This window comes from Chiloscyllium plagiosum, unplaced genomic scaffold, assembly GCF_037043375.1.
Source record: "Chiloscyllium plagiosum isolate Xiang-an unplaced genomic scaffold, Cpla_swu_hap1 HiC_scaffold_6, whole genome shotgun sequence".
Classification (NCBI taxonomy): domain Eukaryota; kingdom Metazoa; phylum Chordata; class Chondrichthyes; order Orectolobiformes; family Hemiscylliidae; genus Chiloscyllium; species Chiloscyllium plagiosum.
Window position 1 is genome coordinate 98,166,294 of NW_028270144.1, and position 18,662 is coordinate 98,184,955.

General features: G+C 38.0%; 1 protein-coding gene across 4 annotated transcripts in view; it reads right to left on the reverse strand.

Annotated features, from left to right (window-relative positions):
- Positions 1–18,662, reverse strand: part of LOC148149819 (serine/threonine-protein kinase DCLK1) — a 349,709-nt gene that overhangs the window by 56,241 nt on the left and 274,806 nt on the right. For all 4 annotated transcript variants that reach the window (XM_087988259.1, XM_087988258.1, XM_087988261.1 and 1 more), the window contains exons 12-13: positions 9,988–10,121; positions 7,677–7,754 (exon numbers count right to left, since the gene is read on the reverse strand). In XM_087988259.1, the coding sequence (XP_087844385.1) occupies positions 7,677–7,754; positions 9,988–10,121 (212 nt within the window). The remainder of the gene's footprint in view (positions 1–7,676; positions 7,755–9,987; positions 10,122–18,662) is intronic.

Consider the following 18,662-nt stretch of genomic DNA (forward strand, 5'->3'; position numbering starts at 1 on the left):
GAAAGGGAAGATTCAGTGAAATCTTTGGAATAGAGTACTATTAGAGGGCATTGAAAGTAAGTTTATGAGGACACCGAGAGATCTATTTAAATATTCCAAATATATTTTGGATGTATTCTGCGTCAGTTGATCTGATGAGAAATTGCAATATTAGTGCTTTATGTTTTGCAACATAAAGAAAGTGAATCTGGATTTGAATATTTAACTTTGAAAATTACTTTTATCTCTATTGATAACAGCTCTGGCTCTCTTTGGTGCAGCCATGAAACAGAACACAAAGGTATTTGAGCAGCCACTCTTCTTCAGTCAATCACTTCTTTAATTCATAACATATTTTGCTGCCAGGATTTAAACATGTTTTTCTCGGCTAGAGAAAGTTTCTGAATTTTTTTCTTAAAAACAGCTAAGTTAAATTTTTAAGATTAATGTTAACAATTTTTTAAACATAAGATACAAAATTATATAAAAAGTATTGTATTCAGAAAGAATTTGATTGATCTAAATGCCACTGCTGCCTCAGTGCATTATTACACATGATGGAATAATCAAAAAGACCATGAAAGCTCTCTGGTTTGATCCCTGATTTGTGATGAGTTAGCTGATCTCAGCTGGGGTGGTAGTAGGTTCTGCTATTGAAGTCAATGATCCCATGCTAAAGAGGATAGTTACGTAGAGAGATTTTCAGTGACCTGGAAACTGTGCATGTCGCTTGATTGGGTTAAAATGCAATGTCTATGTAATTTAAAGGGCGCCTACTGTCTAGGTTCACATAAAGTTAGCTGGTTATCATGAAATACTCAATTACAGTTTGAACCTTTAAAGAGAGGAGAAAATACTATACAATCCTGTTGTACAACTGATAGACAGTCAAAGGTGGTGCTTTTAGGAATAAAAGGAGTCTAATAACAACCAGCATGAAAAATGAAAAATAGATTTCTCCAGTGCTTTATAGCCAAAGAACTGTTTTCAATTTTAGTCAATGGTGTTTTGCAGGCAAGCACAGCAGTCAAATTGCACAGTACTCAGTCTCTTAAATAGCAGGAAGACAAAATGGCCTGTTGATTTGTTCCTGAGGCTATAGGTTGAGCAATGAATGTTGGTCAGGATTCTGTGTCTCAGTTTAACATCTCTTCTGGAGGCAGGACTTTTGATCTTTTCAGTCCAACATTAGAATTTGCGCTTAAGTGTAAGCCAAAGCACACCAAAGCATAACAATCAGAACGGAGCAAAGTTAACATCCTTACCAGCCCTAATTGAAATAGTTTATTTCTTATTATTCCATATTAATAATAAATTGCAATTAAATAAAATTTCCAGAGAACAGTCCTATTGGAATTGAAACATTAATTCTATTTCACTCTCCATAAATACTACAAGACCTGGTGACTTCCTTCAGCGCATACTGTTTTATTTAATAAATAAAGTTTGATTTAGAAAATACTACTGGAAAAACTATAATAACTGTGTCTCAATCTTTTAATGATCATTGATGTCTTTTTAAGTATGTTTAACAATGGAAATATGCCTCCAGGATCTGTAGTTAGAACTACAAAATACTTTGACATTCGCCTAACTGATCCTTGGCAATTAAGATGTTCACTGAAGCCTACTCATCACCATTATAAAAAAAAGTAAACAATTTGTCATTTATATAAATGATTTGGATGGGAATTTAGGAGGTATGGTTAGTAAGTTTGTGGCTGATGCCAAAATTGGTCATATAGTGGACAGTGAAGAAGGTTATCTAAGATTACAAAGGGATCTTGATCAATTGGGTCAATGGGATGAGAAGTGGCAGATGGAGTTTAATTTTGATAAATGCAAGGTATTGCTTTTTGGTAAAACAACCTAGGGCAGACTGTAATTGTATAATGGGTAGTGTTGTAGAACAGAGGGATCTAGGGGTTCAGATACATAATTCCTTGAAATTTACATCATAGGTAGGCAGGGTGGTTAAGAAGGCATTTAGCATGCTTGCCTTCATTGCTCAGATCTTTGAGTATAGGAGTTGGGATGTCATGTTGAGGTTGCACAGGATGTTGGTAAGATCTCTTCTGGAGTACAGTGTACAGTTCTGATCACCCTGTTACAGGAAGGATGTTATTAAATTGGAGATGGTTCTGAAAAGATTTATGAGAATGTTGCCAGGAATTGAGGGTTTCAATTATAAAGATAGGCTTGGGCTTTTTCACTGGAGCATCAGAGATTGAGGTTTAGAGGTTTATCAAGTCATGAGGACCATAGTTAAGGTGAATAGCAAGGGTATTTTCCCTAGGATAGGAGAGTTCAAAACAAGGGGGCATATTATTAAGGTTAGAGGAGAAAGATTTAAAAAGGACATGGGACAACTTTTTTATACACAGTGGTTCATATGTGAAATGAACTGCTGCAGGAAGTGGTGGATGTAGGTACAATTACAATGTTTAAAAGACATTTGGATAAACACATGAATAGGAAAGATTTGGAGTGATATGGGTCAAGCCCAGGCAGGTGGGAATAGTTTGGTTTGGGAACATGGTTGGCGTTGACTAGTTGGACTGCAGGCTCTGTTTCCATGCTATATGACTCTCCGAGTCTATGAATCTAATTACCATTTGTTAAAGGCAGTATTCTTAGGACCTGGTGTAACAGAAAAACAAACTAGAAATGAAAACATATAGAATCAGAGAATGAAATAGCAGAGGAAACCATTCAGTTCACAGTCGAGAGTGTGATGCTGGAAAAGCACAGCAGGTCAGGCAGCATCAGAGGAGCAGGAGAATCGATGTTTTGGGCAAAAGCCCTTCATCAGGAAGGATGTTATTAAATTGGAGAGGATTCTGAAAAGATTTATGAGGATGTTGCCAGGAATTGAGGGTTTGAATTATAAAGATAGGCTGGATAAGCTTGGATGTTTTCACTGGAGCATAGGAGGTGAGGAGTGACCTTTAGAGGTTTATAAAGTCATGAGGGCCAGCCTCTGCAGTCCTCACTTTCACTCAGTTCACAGTGTTTGCTCTAGAAAATAGTTCAATTTAATATACAATTTAATATATGATGACCCAAGTGGACTGGGAGCAGCTACTTGCAGATAAAACTGTCAAAGCAACATGAGGAAGTCAAGGAGGAAATAACGAGAGCACAGGATAAATCTGTTCCTATAAATTAAAAAGGGTGGGCCCACAAGATAAAGGAGCAAAATGAGCTATTTGGTAACAATGCTGAGCCATTCAATTAAATCATGGTTGATCTGATAATACTGAAATCCACTTTCTTCCTTGACCTGTAACCTTGATTCTCTACTTATTAAACAGTTGTCTATCTCAACTTTGAATATATCTTATGACCTGGCCTCAACAGCCCTCTGTAGTAAAGAATTCTATAGATTGACAATCTTCAAAGAAAAAAAAATCCCCATCTTTGTCCTAACAGGGTGACCCCTTACTCTGAGATTATGCCCTCTAACCCTAGACTCTTCCACAAGGGGAAACAATCTTTCTGCATCTACGCCAAAGAATCTTGCATGCTTCTATAAGATCTCCTGCCTTCTAAACTCCAATAACTACAAGCCCAACCTGTTCAACTTCTCCTCATTAAACAGTTCCTCACAATTAATCTGGTAAACCTTGTCTGGATTGCCTCCAATGCCAAATATGTCTTTTAGATAAGGGGACTAAAACTGCTCATAGTATTCCAGCTGTGGTTTGACTAGTGTCTCCTATAATTTTAGCAAGACTTACCCACATTTATACTGTATTCCCTTTGAAATAAAGGCAAATAGTGTATTTGCCTTCCACATTGCCTGCTGAATTTGGATGCTAGCTTTTTGTGATTCATACACGAGGACCCCAACACCAAATCCCTCTAAGCTGCAACTCTCTGCAATCCTTCTCCATTTACATAATATTATTGTCCTCTATTCTTTCTGCCAAAATGCATAACCGCATTTCTCCCTACATTATATTCCATCTGCCAAGTGTTTGCCCACTCACTTAATCTGATAATGTCCCTCTGCAGACTCTATATGTCATCCTCACTACTTTCCATCCCACCAATCATCTACAAATTTAGCTTTGGTACATTCATTTCCTTCAACCAAGTCATTAATATATATTGTAAATAATTGTGGCCCCAGCACTGATCCCCATGGCACACCACTAGTTACAGGCTTCCATCCTGGAAATATTCCTATTATCTCAATTCTGTCTTTTATTAGTTAGCCAACACACATTCTGAGCTAATAAGAAAGATGTAATTGCACTGTAGAGGGTGCAGAGGGGATTTATCAGGTTGCTGTCTGGGCTGGAGGGTCTGAGTGATGAGGAAAGATTGGACAGGCTGAGGCTCTTTTCCTTGGAGCAGCAAAGGTTGAGAGAGGACCTGACAGAGGTGTAAAAGATTAAAATGACAATGGATAGGAAGGCACCTTTTCTAATGGTAGAGGGATCAGTAACCAGGGGATATGGATATAAGGTAAGGGGTTGAAGGCTAAGAGGAGAGTTGAGAATTTATTTTCACACAGAGGATGCTAGGTGTCTCAAACTTTCTGCTTAAACGGATGTTTGTTTCAGAAACAGTTAAAGTATTCAAGCAGTATTTAGATACTGCCATAGCTTCCATGACTATGGGCTAAGAAATAGAAAAGGGGATTAGCAATAGTAGCATCCTTGTTGACTGGTATGGATATGATGGGCTGAAGGGTCTTCTTTTGTGCTGTATGTATTCATCAGTGCATGAATATGGTGCTGAATGTAACTATTTGAAATGCTTGATTTGCCCAATATAGAACACATTAAAGTAAAAGTAATTAATTTTACAGGAGTACTTGGAAATCATACTAAGACATGTAAACATTTCCATCGAATATATATGTGGAGTGACGTTGCAAAAGTCCTGTTCATTTTTTTTTAAACTTCTGCCAAGCCTGAGGCAAGTCACTTTGAGATCAGTCAGTACAATGCGCCAATGTAATGATCCTAGTGACTCTCTTGACTTTTTTGTCCTTTCCTAAAAAGGAGTCATTGGTTTCTGTTTTCTCTGTGGATGCTGTCAGCATGTTTCCAGCATCTTCTCCTTTTGCTTTGTTTCTGTTCTGTGTTTGCTTACAGTGACCTCGGTGAGATCAGGACCTGATTACTGGATTAATCCTTAGGTACAGCATATCTTTGGATAAAATTTAGTATGCTGTCATAAAACTGCACAACAAAATAGCTTGCAAACAGTCTGTGATGGCTACGCACTAATGAACACACTGATAGATATTTGAAGCCTAGCATCTTAAATACTATGAGTAAGTCAAACTTCAGACTTAGCCATGCAGAAAGGTCTACTTGTCTTAGATTCTATTTATATTAGAAAATTTAAGACACTGCTGAATTCAGTTAACTAATTCACTGAGGCATACAGAGAGCTTTGGTATTGCACTGTGATGGAATATAGGGTTTTACGATTAGTTGGCTGCCATTGCTAAGACTGTAATAGAAGGTGTTACAGATACTTGATAGTAATTGATTATCTCTTTCAGCTCATCATTTATAATACTATTTATCTCATCATCAACCAATCCCAGTTGACCTTTACTCGTATGAACTTTAGTTGAACCTGTGAATAATTATTTGAAGATGATGAATAATCACCTAGCGTTAAATGATTATTCATAGCTGTTCCAGAAAGAATTTGGGGAGCTATCAGGCCAAGTGAGAGAGATAAATTCATAGTTGACTGAGATAATAAGACATTGACAGTATATTCACAAATACTTATCAACTTGATATATTCACAGTCTTTTGAAAACTTGAATTATTTCAATATATATTATTTTTGAGACAGAATTTTAAATAAACTTAATATACATAAGCGCATGCACGGATGAAAACAACTAATTATATAAGATTAAAAACTACACTTGGGTTATTAATAAATGAATTTTTTAAAAATTTGTATGACATTTATCTCCTTACTATTTTAATAGACAATTTCACTGCCTACTTTAATTCCCTAGCCCTGAACTTGCACTTTCCTCTAATTTCTCTCCTTTCTTTTCTTATGGTCTTCCCAAGCACATCTTGTTATGTAAACATTTCCTGCTCTTTTCCCATAAAACTGCCGACTACCCAAATTCTCTCTGACCCCATACTAGGTGGTACTAATAATCCCAATCTGTTGTCGAAATCTACGTTTTAAAAAAAACGACCATGGGCAAATCTAAACAACAACTTGAATTTCTAAAATATCTTTGACACAGTAAAATGTCCCCGCACACTTCACAGGTACGTTCCAAGACAATATTTGATATTAGCCCAAATAAAGCTGTAGTATAGCAGGTGACCAAAAGCTTGATCAAAGAGATAGATTTCAGGGAGTGACTGTGAGCGTTTTTGCCTTTGATACAACACTGAAATGGCGAGATAAGTCATAAATGATATCTTTTGAGTTGTGATCATTTTTCACTGTTCCCTTTTGTTATTTTTGACCAATCCACAGCCATTGACACACTCACCACAGTGTTTGTCTCTACCAGGTCTTTTCTGTTACTCAGCTCCAATAGGTTGGCTTGTCCTACTCTTAATTATTCAATTGCTGCCAGAGAATCACCTAAATCATGTTCTCTTCTTGCGCCCATAACTTCACTTCTGGAAGACCTATCCTTGGCTTCTTCCAATTTCTCAGCTACCTTTTAACTCCCAATAACATCATCTGAAGGAATAGACAGGTTCTACTGTACACTGCCTCTCTTGGTCTCTGCATTTCCTTTGTGCTGTCAAGCCACTCATTTGATATCCAGTCCTAGAGGTACCACTATTTCTTCAATTACATACTGGGAGGTCTGAAGCAATTGTGTTCAACCTTCTATCACAATCTCTCACCACAAATTCCATCCATTTCTCTGCTTGATCTGGACTGTTTGTTGTCTTCGTATCACACTTAAGCATATACAACCTACAACCAAAAATCTACAAATGTTTGACCTCACCATCCCAAAGACAATACACATTCATCTTGGTAACATTGCTGATCTTCATCTTTACCTCAGTTTATTGCTACTGACTATTTAAATGCTACCCTAGTTGGCCTTCCAGCTTCCAAACTCCATAAATAAGCTGAGTAAACACTTTGTGTTCCACATCCTAAGTCGCAATGGGTCTGTTTTCACAATCTTACATTGGCTCCCAAATCCAGCAACATTTCAATTTTCAAAATTCTCATCCTCATGTTCAAATGTCTTCATGGCTTTTATCCTCTCAATTGTAACCTCTTCCAGTCCTATAATCCTCTAAGAAATCTGTGTTTCTCCAACCATGGAGTCCATCTACACATTTCCATTTCCTTCATTCCACCTTTGGTGGCTATGCTTTCAGCCATCTAGGTACTAAATTATAATGTTTCCTCAAATTCTGTCTCTCCACTTTTACCTCCTTTAAGACCATCTTCAAAACTTCTGTACTGGACCACGCTATCAGTCACCAATCCTAATATTTCCTTATTTGGCTTAGGTACACTATTGTGAGGCATTTTTGAATGCTTGCCTACTTCAAATGCACTATATAAAAACAAGTTTTTTATCATTAACTCATTAGAGTAAACAGGTTAATGCCTTTTACAATGGAACACCATATGACTCTGTTAAACATTCATCTGCCAGGACTGAAAAAAATATAGAAAATGCCAAAACCAGAAAGAATGTGCACTGTACTTACCCACGAAATGGAGGGAAACCACAAAGTAGAATGTAAGTAATCACACCAGCAGCCCAGATGTCCACCTTCAGACCATAGCTTTGAAGAAAAGGTCCACATTAGAAATGTGAAGTATAATCAAGCCCTGCCCCGATTTGCATAATATGAATTACTATAAGATTCACGCATATTTATCAGAGAAAATGCTACATTATAATTAAGAGACACCATACACTATCCTAATGAATAACGATGTTTTTGTCTCTCAATTAGAGAGCTATCACTCTAAGATAGTACTAAAGTTGTTTTGATGTCTCAGTCAGTGTTTTATTAGCTTCCAGTTGGGTGAGTAGGCAGAATTCTAAATAAAAGTGACTTGATCCATCTCTTCAAAGAAGAAATACTGACTTGTGACTTAAAAATCATTATAATAATAAAGCAGAAAGCAACAAAGTAAAAGTTAAAGTTACTCTCATTTCTGAGATATAGGTTTGAATCAACAGAAATCAACAGATGCTTCACAAGCTCTACATGAAAAGAGCTCTGCTTTTTTATCTCAAAATCTCCCTTAAATTGGCAATCAAGTTGGCACAAGAAGTGCTTATACATCCAATCGAAATGGCTCACTATTGCAAAAGGAAATGCTTTTTTGAGGTTTGGTTAAGAGTGTTTTCAAGCTATATTCAAGCTTAAGTATTAACTTAAGTAAACTCTGACCTGAGAGCTGTCACCTGGTTTTAAATAATGAATAATCTATTTCACATAATATATTTGTTAAGCATAGAAAATTTACCTGAAGCTTTTAAGAACATGTGGAATTTGAGATATTAGTAGGGTTGTAACAAGTAAAAATTATTGTATATACTTGTGTAAAAGTCAAATTTTTGAGACTATTTTTTAAGGTTAAATTTATAGGATCAACTGTTACATTGATACTACTTTTGAGGGGCTGAAATTCATGCTACGCCCAAAATACCATTTCATTAGCAGAAGCCCAATCAATCTCTAAATTAATAAAGAGCAAAATCACAATGAATTATGGTAATTCATTGGTGCATCAACCAGTACTTACCTTAAAATCTGAAATTCTATCCTTCTGACTGTATTCCACAAGTGCTAAGGGGAACTAAGCTCAGCTGAGCTGCACGCAAAGGGAGATTGTCACCTGTCTCTGACCTGCTGCATCTTAAACTTTTGTGCCAAATCGGTGTGATTTGTACATCAAAACACATCATAGCACAAAAAGACTCATTTCCTCATCGTAATATTTATGTACAGGAAAATACCTTGACTCACAAATGTTGATCTGTTATCTGTGAAGAACGAGGGTCCCCTTTTACACAAGATATATGGAAAATTCCATATTTTTTGGCCAAAATACAGGGTCAACTTTTACATGAGTTCGACTTTTACTTAACTATATATGGTAAGTTAAAAGTAAATATGAATCAGGTCAGCAAATATTCTAGAACTAAATTTAAAACATATTTCTGCCACCGATTTATCAAGAAAAGTGGTCTTCTTTTAACTAAGAGAATATCTGTTCATGCACTGTACTTAGGCATCTATTCCATCACATAGAAAGCACTCATAACTGATTCACAGATTACAGGTCCTGTATACACATCAAAGAACCGCGCACTGACACTGATACGAGTGAAATGTCCTCTATATACATTGTAAATTTGAAACAGAACTTTTCAGATGGCCTTAGCAGATAAAGACAAACCTGATATAGCACCAAAATGCTTTTATATTGTATGAGGACATCAATTAAGCAGATGGTTACCAATTTGTGGGTCTCCCGAAGTCAACTGCAAGCTAAATGGAAAACGGCTGAGACTCACTAAGACCGCCTGACAGGAGGGCCCATTTAATAGTGGGTCTTTTGTACTTTTGTAGCCAGTCAGCAACCTTATTTGGCTGGAGCTAGTGTGTGAAGTCTGTTCAGGAGCCTGGTAGCCCTAATAAGCTATGCAAAAAACCTTGTTTTAAACAAGAGTCTGTCTCAGTTCTTAAATCTGTACTGAGTCAGCGCATCCCATAGGAGCGATCAGAATTGCCACCACCACACCTGGGCTCAAGATAGAAAGAATTCCAAGCTTGGGTGTGATGTTCTTCATGATTGCATAGCCTATCCTTGTCCTTATTTAGGTCTATAGCTGAAATATACATGAAATATTTAATTGAGATACCATATGACAGCCAGAAGTGACTTCAGGAGAAAACAGGAAAAAAAGCTTTCAATTGGCAAAAGAAGTAGTAAGTTATAATTGAAAAAAGGGATATGCAACACATAATAACATGGTGAGCATATTCAGTAATACAATACCCAGTTTCAGCAATTATTTCTGGAGCCACATATGTAGGTGTTCCACAGACAGTGTACAAAGGCCCATCTACTACGGTAGCAAGGCCAAAGTCCCCTAATTTTAGAGATTTGCTTCCATCCTGATGTTCATAAACCTGTGGTGACAAAATGTAAAAAGAATCAGTAAATGTAACTGCTCACTGCCAAAGCAATGGCTCTCCGGTGCACATCAGTTGATATTTACTATATTAATCGGAACATTAATTCTGTGAATTGTTTAACTTGACGTGGATTCATTGTCTTTGCATTCTAGAATTTAGGTCAATAGACCAATCTGGTAATGGTAACAGTTGCCTGTAACTAAGATATTTCCATTCAGAGTCTACATCAGTATTCAATGCATGCACTTCTCTAAGAGTTTAATAATTTTCCTTAATGTCTTTAGATATTTGCTTTGAGATTTACTGCCCTCTTCTTTATGTATGTATTATTCTCAGTATAATATAATATTAGAGCGTACTGTTCTCTGGTTCAGAAGAACAACCTAATAATAACATTAAAAATGCATACTAATCAAAATTTGTTATAAAAAAATTGCTCAACTGTGAAACAGTAAATCCATTTTCGAGTATCATTAAATCACACTCTACTTCTAGCAACTATCTAGCTTAATTGTTCCCTGGTGTTAGAAGAAATAATAAGCATTTGTTATCCTTAACAACTAATTTGAAACATCATTACCCAATAATTAGTCACTGTTCAAAATACCACCTTGCTTTATTTCTTTCAGCCTTAAAGGAATCATCAGTTCCAAGGCTGCACATGGCTGAGCACAAAGGTCAAAGACATAAGTTGCCAAAGCAGTACATGCTTGCAAAAATGAGAATGTGAATTAAGAAGCGAGAAAACAACATGCTTTGCATTCAAAAGATTTAAAGATATGAATTGTAGATGGCTATAATGTGACTTTCCTATGAATGAAGGCAAAGAATGTTTGCTATCTATTTTCCAACCTTTGACAGTAGCTATATGACAAAAATTGGCATCTTTACATTGCTGTTGATACAGCAAGCTACCCTGAAGTATTTCACCAAGTAGACACCCAAAAGAGGAGTTGGAACAAGTACAATAGGTTACTGGATGTGTAATTGAAGGGATAGGACCTGACATTTACTCTGTGCAAGTGAATGCATCTTAAGTGAGTTAAAATTAGGCCGAAGATTTAAGAGGGAGGGTTAAAATACGGTTTAAAATGTGCCAATAAATGCTGACCTAGCAAACGATGCCCATGTCCCATGAGTGAAGAAAACAGCATAATCACACATCATAAGTGGTACAAGAACCAATGCAGTATTCATGATTTTTTAGAAAAACTAAAACAAATTTAACTCCTCCAATTAAAAATCAATAATAAGCTGCACATCCGAAACAAAATAGCAAATACAAGCAATATTCAGGCCCTGAGTCTTGTTCCCAGGTCAAGTGTGCAGAAACAGGGAGAATTTTCCAGCCGTGTACACCTAACCTTTACAAACGACTGCTCAATCTTCCCAATTGTGATTTGGTTTTGGAGGAAAAGCAGGATTGATGTAAAGCCTGCCTGGAGATTCTGTCAATCTGGTCCAAAGTTTAAAAAATAAGAGCAACAGATAAAACATCCCACTTGCCCTCAACTCCTTTACTATCCACACTTCCTACAACCGAACCAATGACTCCTAATGCCCTCATGGCACCCCCAGACCCACTACACTAATCAATGCCCCCTATTTAACCCTTGTTCTTTACGGCTCAATGACATCTTAGTACCAACTCACACCAACCCAGACACCTCCACTTGTCATCCTTTCCCCCTTCATCTACTATGTCAACACATCTAGTGTCCATCATGGGCACAATTTGGGATCTATGCAGGGATTTTTTAAAAATTCATTAAATAAAATATGTGTATTTCAGACATTACTACGTTAATAAAAGCACACCCATTTGCGAAAATAAATTCATTATTTTCAAATTCCTTCATCGCAATTAAGTCTTACAATATCAAACTTTTCATTCAAGCGTAACAAACATTGGAATTAAAACTCTATATCAAAGTCCAAAACCATTGTAGCCATCAACCAAACTGAAAAGAAGGGCATCCTCCAGTGATAGTGGATGCTTGTGAAATCAGACTTGTTCCACTATTTTAGTCATGGAAATCCTCAGGCTATTGTCAACAGACAGACTGAAATAGAAAACAATCTTTTTTTTTTAAAAAACTTTTCCAGACAATTCCTTGACTGATTGACAGTCCCAATAAATCAATGTGCTTTTTGCCCAAAAGCATATTCACTATGAATAATCTCAAAGGGCATGTGACCTGTTCAAAAGGAGCAACTAACTTCTCCCAAAGTGGACTTTATCTTCCTCAGATGTGAAATGGGACCAGATCAAAAAGGGTACTTTTTCTCTCAAAAGATACTCTGCCTACTCAAAGAAAAAAGTTGACAAGGTTAAAGCATGCTTTTACCTCCCGAGATTTTAGATTTCAGTCCTTCTCAAAATCCTACAGGAGGAGAAGTAGCTAGTGATTTAAATGGCCAGCCACCCTCTGTAAACCACTATGGCTGACTCCATTCCTGCTTCTGCGAAATGGGAAGTACCATGTTTGGGTGCAGAACCTAGGACTTTTGCTATTTCCTGCATTTCAAGGAACATCTCTTACATGGCAAAAATCTATAGACTGTTTGGGTAAATTCAGATTTGAAACCTACGACCATTTCCATTTCGAAGACAAGGGCAGCAGGTGCACTGGAAGAATCACCACCTGCAAGTTCTCCTCCAAGCTGCTCCCATCCAGATTTCAAAATATATCACCATTCCTTCAGAATTGTTGGATAAAAATCATGGAAAACCTTCCCTAATGACGTTATGGGTTTATTGCAACACATGAAGTTCAGGAAATCATCTCACCACTACCTTCTCAAGGGCAAGTAGGGACAGTTAATAAATGCTAGCCCAGGCAGTGACCCCCATGTCCCACAAGTGAATAAAACAAAAAGTATGCTATTAGGCTCAAATTTAAGCAAGTATGAGTTGAAGTGTATGTCCAGTTAGCTGACAACTGATGGCAATAAAGTTGAATGCCTGAGGTTGGGAGAAACACTTCTGGGGAGAAAGTGAGGGCTGCAGATGCTGGAGATCAGCGCTGAAAATGTGTTGCTAGAAAAGCGCAGCAGGTCAGGCAGCATCCGAGGAACAGGAGAATCGACGTTTCGGGCATAAGCCCTTCTTATGTCATTCCTGAAGAAGGGCTTATGCCCGAAACGTCGATTCTCCTGTTCCTTGGATGCTGCCTGACCTGCTGTGCTTTTCCAGCAACATATTTTCAGAAACACTTCTGATACTTAGTCAGGTCCTGAAAATAAACCTGGCAATAAAGCTAATTCTGGGCAGACAACTGATGCAGAGATGTTCTGAGGACTAATGCCTGTGCAGACATATTCGTGAGATAGACTGGAACTTACAAATATCAAGCTCCAGTACATGAGCAGGAATGACCAATCTTAGAATCATTTATAAAATGTATTTTCAATTGTTACCTTTCTTTTTATATACAGCAAACTTAATTGTAACCAACACCTTATCAACCAGCATTCTTGACAAACCGACGAAACTTATATACCTCTAATGACGTGATCTACTGCAATATTGGAATATTTATGCTGAATATAAAATATAACAGTGATGTGTATACCTCCTTGAATTACATTTCTATTACTTACTGTGTGCTTTTACATCATTTTTAGCAGGTATATTAATGTCTTTACATAGAGTTATTGAGGGCTGCTGGTGAGTCGAAGCTTCATTTGGTCAGGGTTTACTGCGGTTATGTGTACCTCTTGATTATCTGAAATATTTGCTCAACCACACATTCCGGGTCCGGTAGGTGCAGGTTAATAAAAGAATTGGCTGTTTATTGTATTGGGAAAGAAGCCTTAAACTGGATTTTGGAAAATTTGTTCAGTTTTGTTATGAATTACGCATTTGTTTACGTGGTTTATGATATCAGCAACCATTTTTTGGTATATTTCCTTGCAAAATAAGACAGTAGTCCAAAGATTTTTTTTAAAGCTCATTAGTTTATTTTTTCCTCAATGCTAATTGGTCCCTGTTTGTTACCTGCTGATTTTTGCATTGGTAGTTTTAGTATCTCTAGGTAATCATTAGATAGTTTTAATATCTCTGATAATTATTGGCAATTATCATACCTTACTTGCGGGAGTATCAGCTATAGTTCAGTAGTCTATATATTCTGACATTTAACTTAGAAATTTATGCATTCCAGAATCATATCAAAGACTCAAGCATAAAATCAAGAATGACGCATCACCGCAGAATTAAAGGATTGCTGGACTGTTGGAAATGCCCTTTCAGGTGTATGTGAACATCTCGTGGTGGAACAGCTGGGTCATTCTTCCAATATTGTAATGAATACACATCTCTAAAAGCACAGATACTCTGGTGGGCAGACAGTTGCTGGAGTAACACAGACTGGAGTTATGCATTGCGATCATGTGCATCCCAAATACAGACTCTGGAAATTGCCTGCAAAACTGAATATTCCAATGGGAAATTTCTCTCCATCTGGAGAGCTCTGAAAAACCCAATAATGTTGTCTTCCTGGTATGCCAGTGGCCCTGCAGGCAGCCTTGTCCAGGATTAAAAATCATACAACACCAGGTTATAGTCCAACCTGTTTATTTGGAAGCACTAGCTTTCTGAGTGCTGCTCCTTCATCAGGTGGTTGTCTACCACCTGGTGTTGTGCAATTTTTAACTTTGTACACCCCAGTCCAACACCAGCATCTCCAAATCTTGTCCAGGATTGGCAGTATCGGCTGGCATAGCGGTTTTCTTCAACAGAGGCTTCTGGCCAGTATTCCAGTGGCCTGGTGTGGTGGCTTTGTCCCAGAATGGCAGTTATGTCTCAGTTGTGTCTTCAGGGTATTTCATTGCTCCTTAATTCCTGAGTTCAGGAGCCATGAACTAAACTGTGATGAGCTTTGTCTTAATTGTACTTTTGTTTTAATATTTTGTGTAACTTCTGTCTTTGATGTAGGTGCTGTGGTGGAGCGACTTATAAAACTTTTCGTTGTATTTTCCACGTCAAAATACACATGACAATAAATTTCTATTCCATTCGAAGGTCAGAGACTTTAGAGAGTTTTGCTTCACTTAAGTTACCTAGGAAAGGTAAAGGTGAGAAAAAAATCCAGTCTAAGTCCTGGATAACTAGTAAACTGATCAACTCACTTTACCCAGCACACCACTCACCTACCCAATTACACCTCATTACCTGGCACCCTGACACCCTATCCAGTTGCCAACCTAAACTAACAATTACACATATACCCTTTCACAGGAGTTGGCCATGCTGTTAAACATTTAAATCTCAAGACGCGGCTCAGTGACTGCTGTAAAAGGGGATACAATCTGACCTCCCCCAATCCGAGGAGATCTATTTGCTTTCAAGTAGGCTCTGTATTTCTGAAGGAGACAGCATCAGAATTGCCAGCTAGAAATGTGGAGTTCAGCACGAACTGAAAGAAATAGACACAGAGTGTCAATCTGATCATAATTGTCACTTGGAGGAGTGTCGGGTCATTATCTGATCAGTGCACTAATGTTGGTTGGACAGACTCACCATGTTCAAGTTGGCTGCTGCATTTTCCAATAGTGGGGTGGCACGGTGGCTCAGTGGTTAGCACTGCTGCCTCACAGCACCATGGTGCCAGGCTCGATTCCAGCCTCGGGCGACTGTCTGTGTGGAGTTTGCACATTCTCCCCGTGTCTGTGTGGGGATGCTCTGGTTTCCTCCCACAGTCGAAAAATGTGCAGGTCAGGTGAATTGGCCATGCTAAATTGCCCATAGTGTTAGATGCATTAGTCAGAGGGAAATGGGTCTTGGTGTGGATTTATTGGGCCAAAGGGCCTGATTCCACACTATAAGGAATCTAACCTAATTATCCTGGTTAATGTTCTTCACATTGCATTATATTGTATAATTCCTCCTTCCTTCCCAAGTTTTGTTATATAATCAGTTGTGATTTTCTGTTGTTTTTGTTTGAGTCAATTAAATGAAAGCATATCATATACATATGAGTGCCTGAGTCACAATTGTGAAGAATAGTTTTATGGGAAAAGACCAGTCTACATATTTATAATTCTGGTATTGACATGTTCGTCAGAAGCTTTGCTTAAGATGGCCAGCTGCTTCCGATAGTAGCAACCATATTTTACCATACTTAATAAAAAAAATGATTTTTTTTTGTTGAAATTGGTGTTATTCTCTAAATATGCAACTTATTATCTATCAAATCTCCATTCTAAAGACCCAGACCTATGTCTATGATTAGCATACTAAATCATGGTAATCCATCTCCAGGCCTTAGAACTACTTACTTCATTAATGTTCTTATTTTGCTGTAATCATTAATATTTTTCAACTAATTAAACTCTTATGTAGCACTACACAACACTTTCTGGGAGGCAAAAGCCTTAAGCATATTTTAGAAAATGTCAAAAATGAATTTCTTTGAAGTACTACCAAAGCAAACATATAACTAATGATGCACACAGCACCAAGCACTTGAAAGAAAATTGATGGTATTGAACATAAAGATTGTTTCTCCAGTTTGATATGAAGTGCTACAGAATAGTAAATTCAATCTTCAAAGCATTTGACATGGTATAGTCGTTTGGAATTGCACATTTTCAGGAAATCAGTAACTAAGGTGGATTATTTTCAAGGTTTCTGATCGAACCTTGTGGCAAATAACAATTTCAAATATGTCACAAATCCAGAGATAAAGTGACCATGAGGTTTCTAGATTATCATATAGTCAGTGGAAGTATATATGATGAAGCAAGTTGTATTTTGTCACCTCCAGTTGGTTTCATCCATTTTGAGGACAGAACATAGCTGAGCAATTTTCCATTGGTAGATGACCGTGCTGTATCTGTGCTGGAGGAGCTTGATTAGCGCAGAGGGTAGTTCCAGAGCACAAGCCTTGAGATTATTGCCAGAATGTGTCAAGGTCCAAAGATTTTGCAATAGCCAATGCCTGCAGCTTGTCACCAATTGAATTAATGAAATTGATTGCAGACTGACATTGTTATGCTGGGGTCCTGGGGAGGAGGCTGAGATGCAGTATTCCCTCTCATTTTCTTTCCAGCTGCATTTCCCTCCTATATCAGCACACAGGTGATAAACCAATACCAATACCAATCAACACATGCAGAGCTAGTTGTTGATACGGATCAGCGACTCAGCATTTCTGGCTGTAACTGCTTGCAAATACTTCGGATTTAGCTTTTGCACTGATGAGCTGGGCTTCCTCATTGTTGAGAATTGGGGATATTTGTGTAGCTCCACCTCTGATCAGTTGTTTCATTGGCAACCACTATACACTCCAATATGCAGCAGAATACAGTGCTTAGATTTGATCTATCTGTTGCAGTCACTTCATTCCCAAACACTTGCTCACCATTTGCCACAGATACCTTTTTTACAGGCTGCAGAACTCAGCTAGCAGTTCCATCCCTTAGGGTCAATCGTGGTGCTGCCAAACCACAACTGTGAGCATTAAAGTGTCCCACCAATAGCAAATTCTATGCCCATGTCACCCTCAATGTATGTGGAAGTGATGTTTACCAGGTAACATGTGACACCTGCTGAAATCTAGGCTGCCTCCATTAAAACTATACCCAACTCTTGAGTCCATAATGCAATCACTTAACAGGAGATGAGTTTTGATGCTTGCTTCCTACCCCTGCATTGTGAAAATATCTGAGGATGAAAATGGACTTGGGAGTTCTAGCTCAGTGGTATTTTTTCTGGTTCTGCCTTCATTTGGTTCCAAAAACAACCATGATATGTTTGCCTCTCAGAACTTGCCCATATCTTGTCAAATAATACATAACAAATGCGATATCCACAGGCGAGGGCAGACAAAACTTATTTTTATATACATTCTTAGATTGTGGCTGTTGATATTTGTTTCTCATCCCTAGTTGCTGAAGAAGGTGGTGATAGGTCTTTTTGAATAACTTAGATTCAAGGAGATATACAGCAAGGAAACAAACCCTTTGGTGCAACTCGTCCATGTCGACTAGATATCGCAACCTAATGTAGTCCCATTTGACAGCAGTTGGCCCATACCCCTCTAAACCCTTCCTATCTTTTGTACCCATCTAGATGCCTTTTAAATACTGTAATTGTACCAGCCTCCACCACTTCCTCTGGTTGCTCATTCCATGCATGCACCACCTTCTTTGTGAAGACATTGCCCCTTAGGTCCCTTTTATATCTTTCCCCTCTCACCCTGAACCTATGCCCTCTAATTCTGGACTCCCCCGCCCCAGGGAAAAGACTTTGTCTGTTTATCCTATCCATGCCCCTCATGATTTTATAAACCTCTACAAGGTCACCCCTCAGCCTCCAACGCTCCAGGGAAAACAGCCCCAGCCTATTCAGCCTCTCCCTATAGCTCAAATCTTCCAACCCTGGCAAAATCCTTGTAAATCTTTTTTGAACCCTTTCAAGTTTCACAACATCCTTCCAATAAGAAGGAGACCAGAATTGCACGCAATATTCCAAAAGTGGCCTAACCAATGTCCTGTACAGCCACAACATGACCTCCCTAATTCTTATAC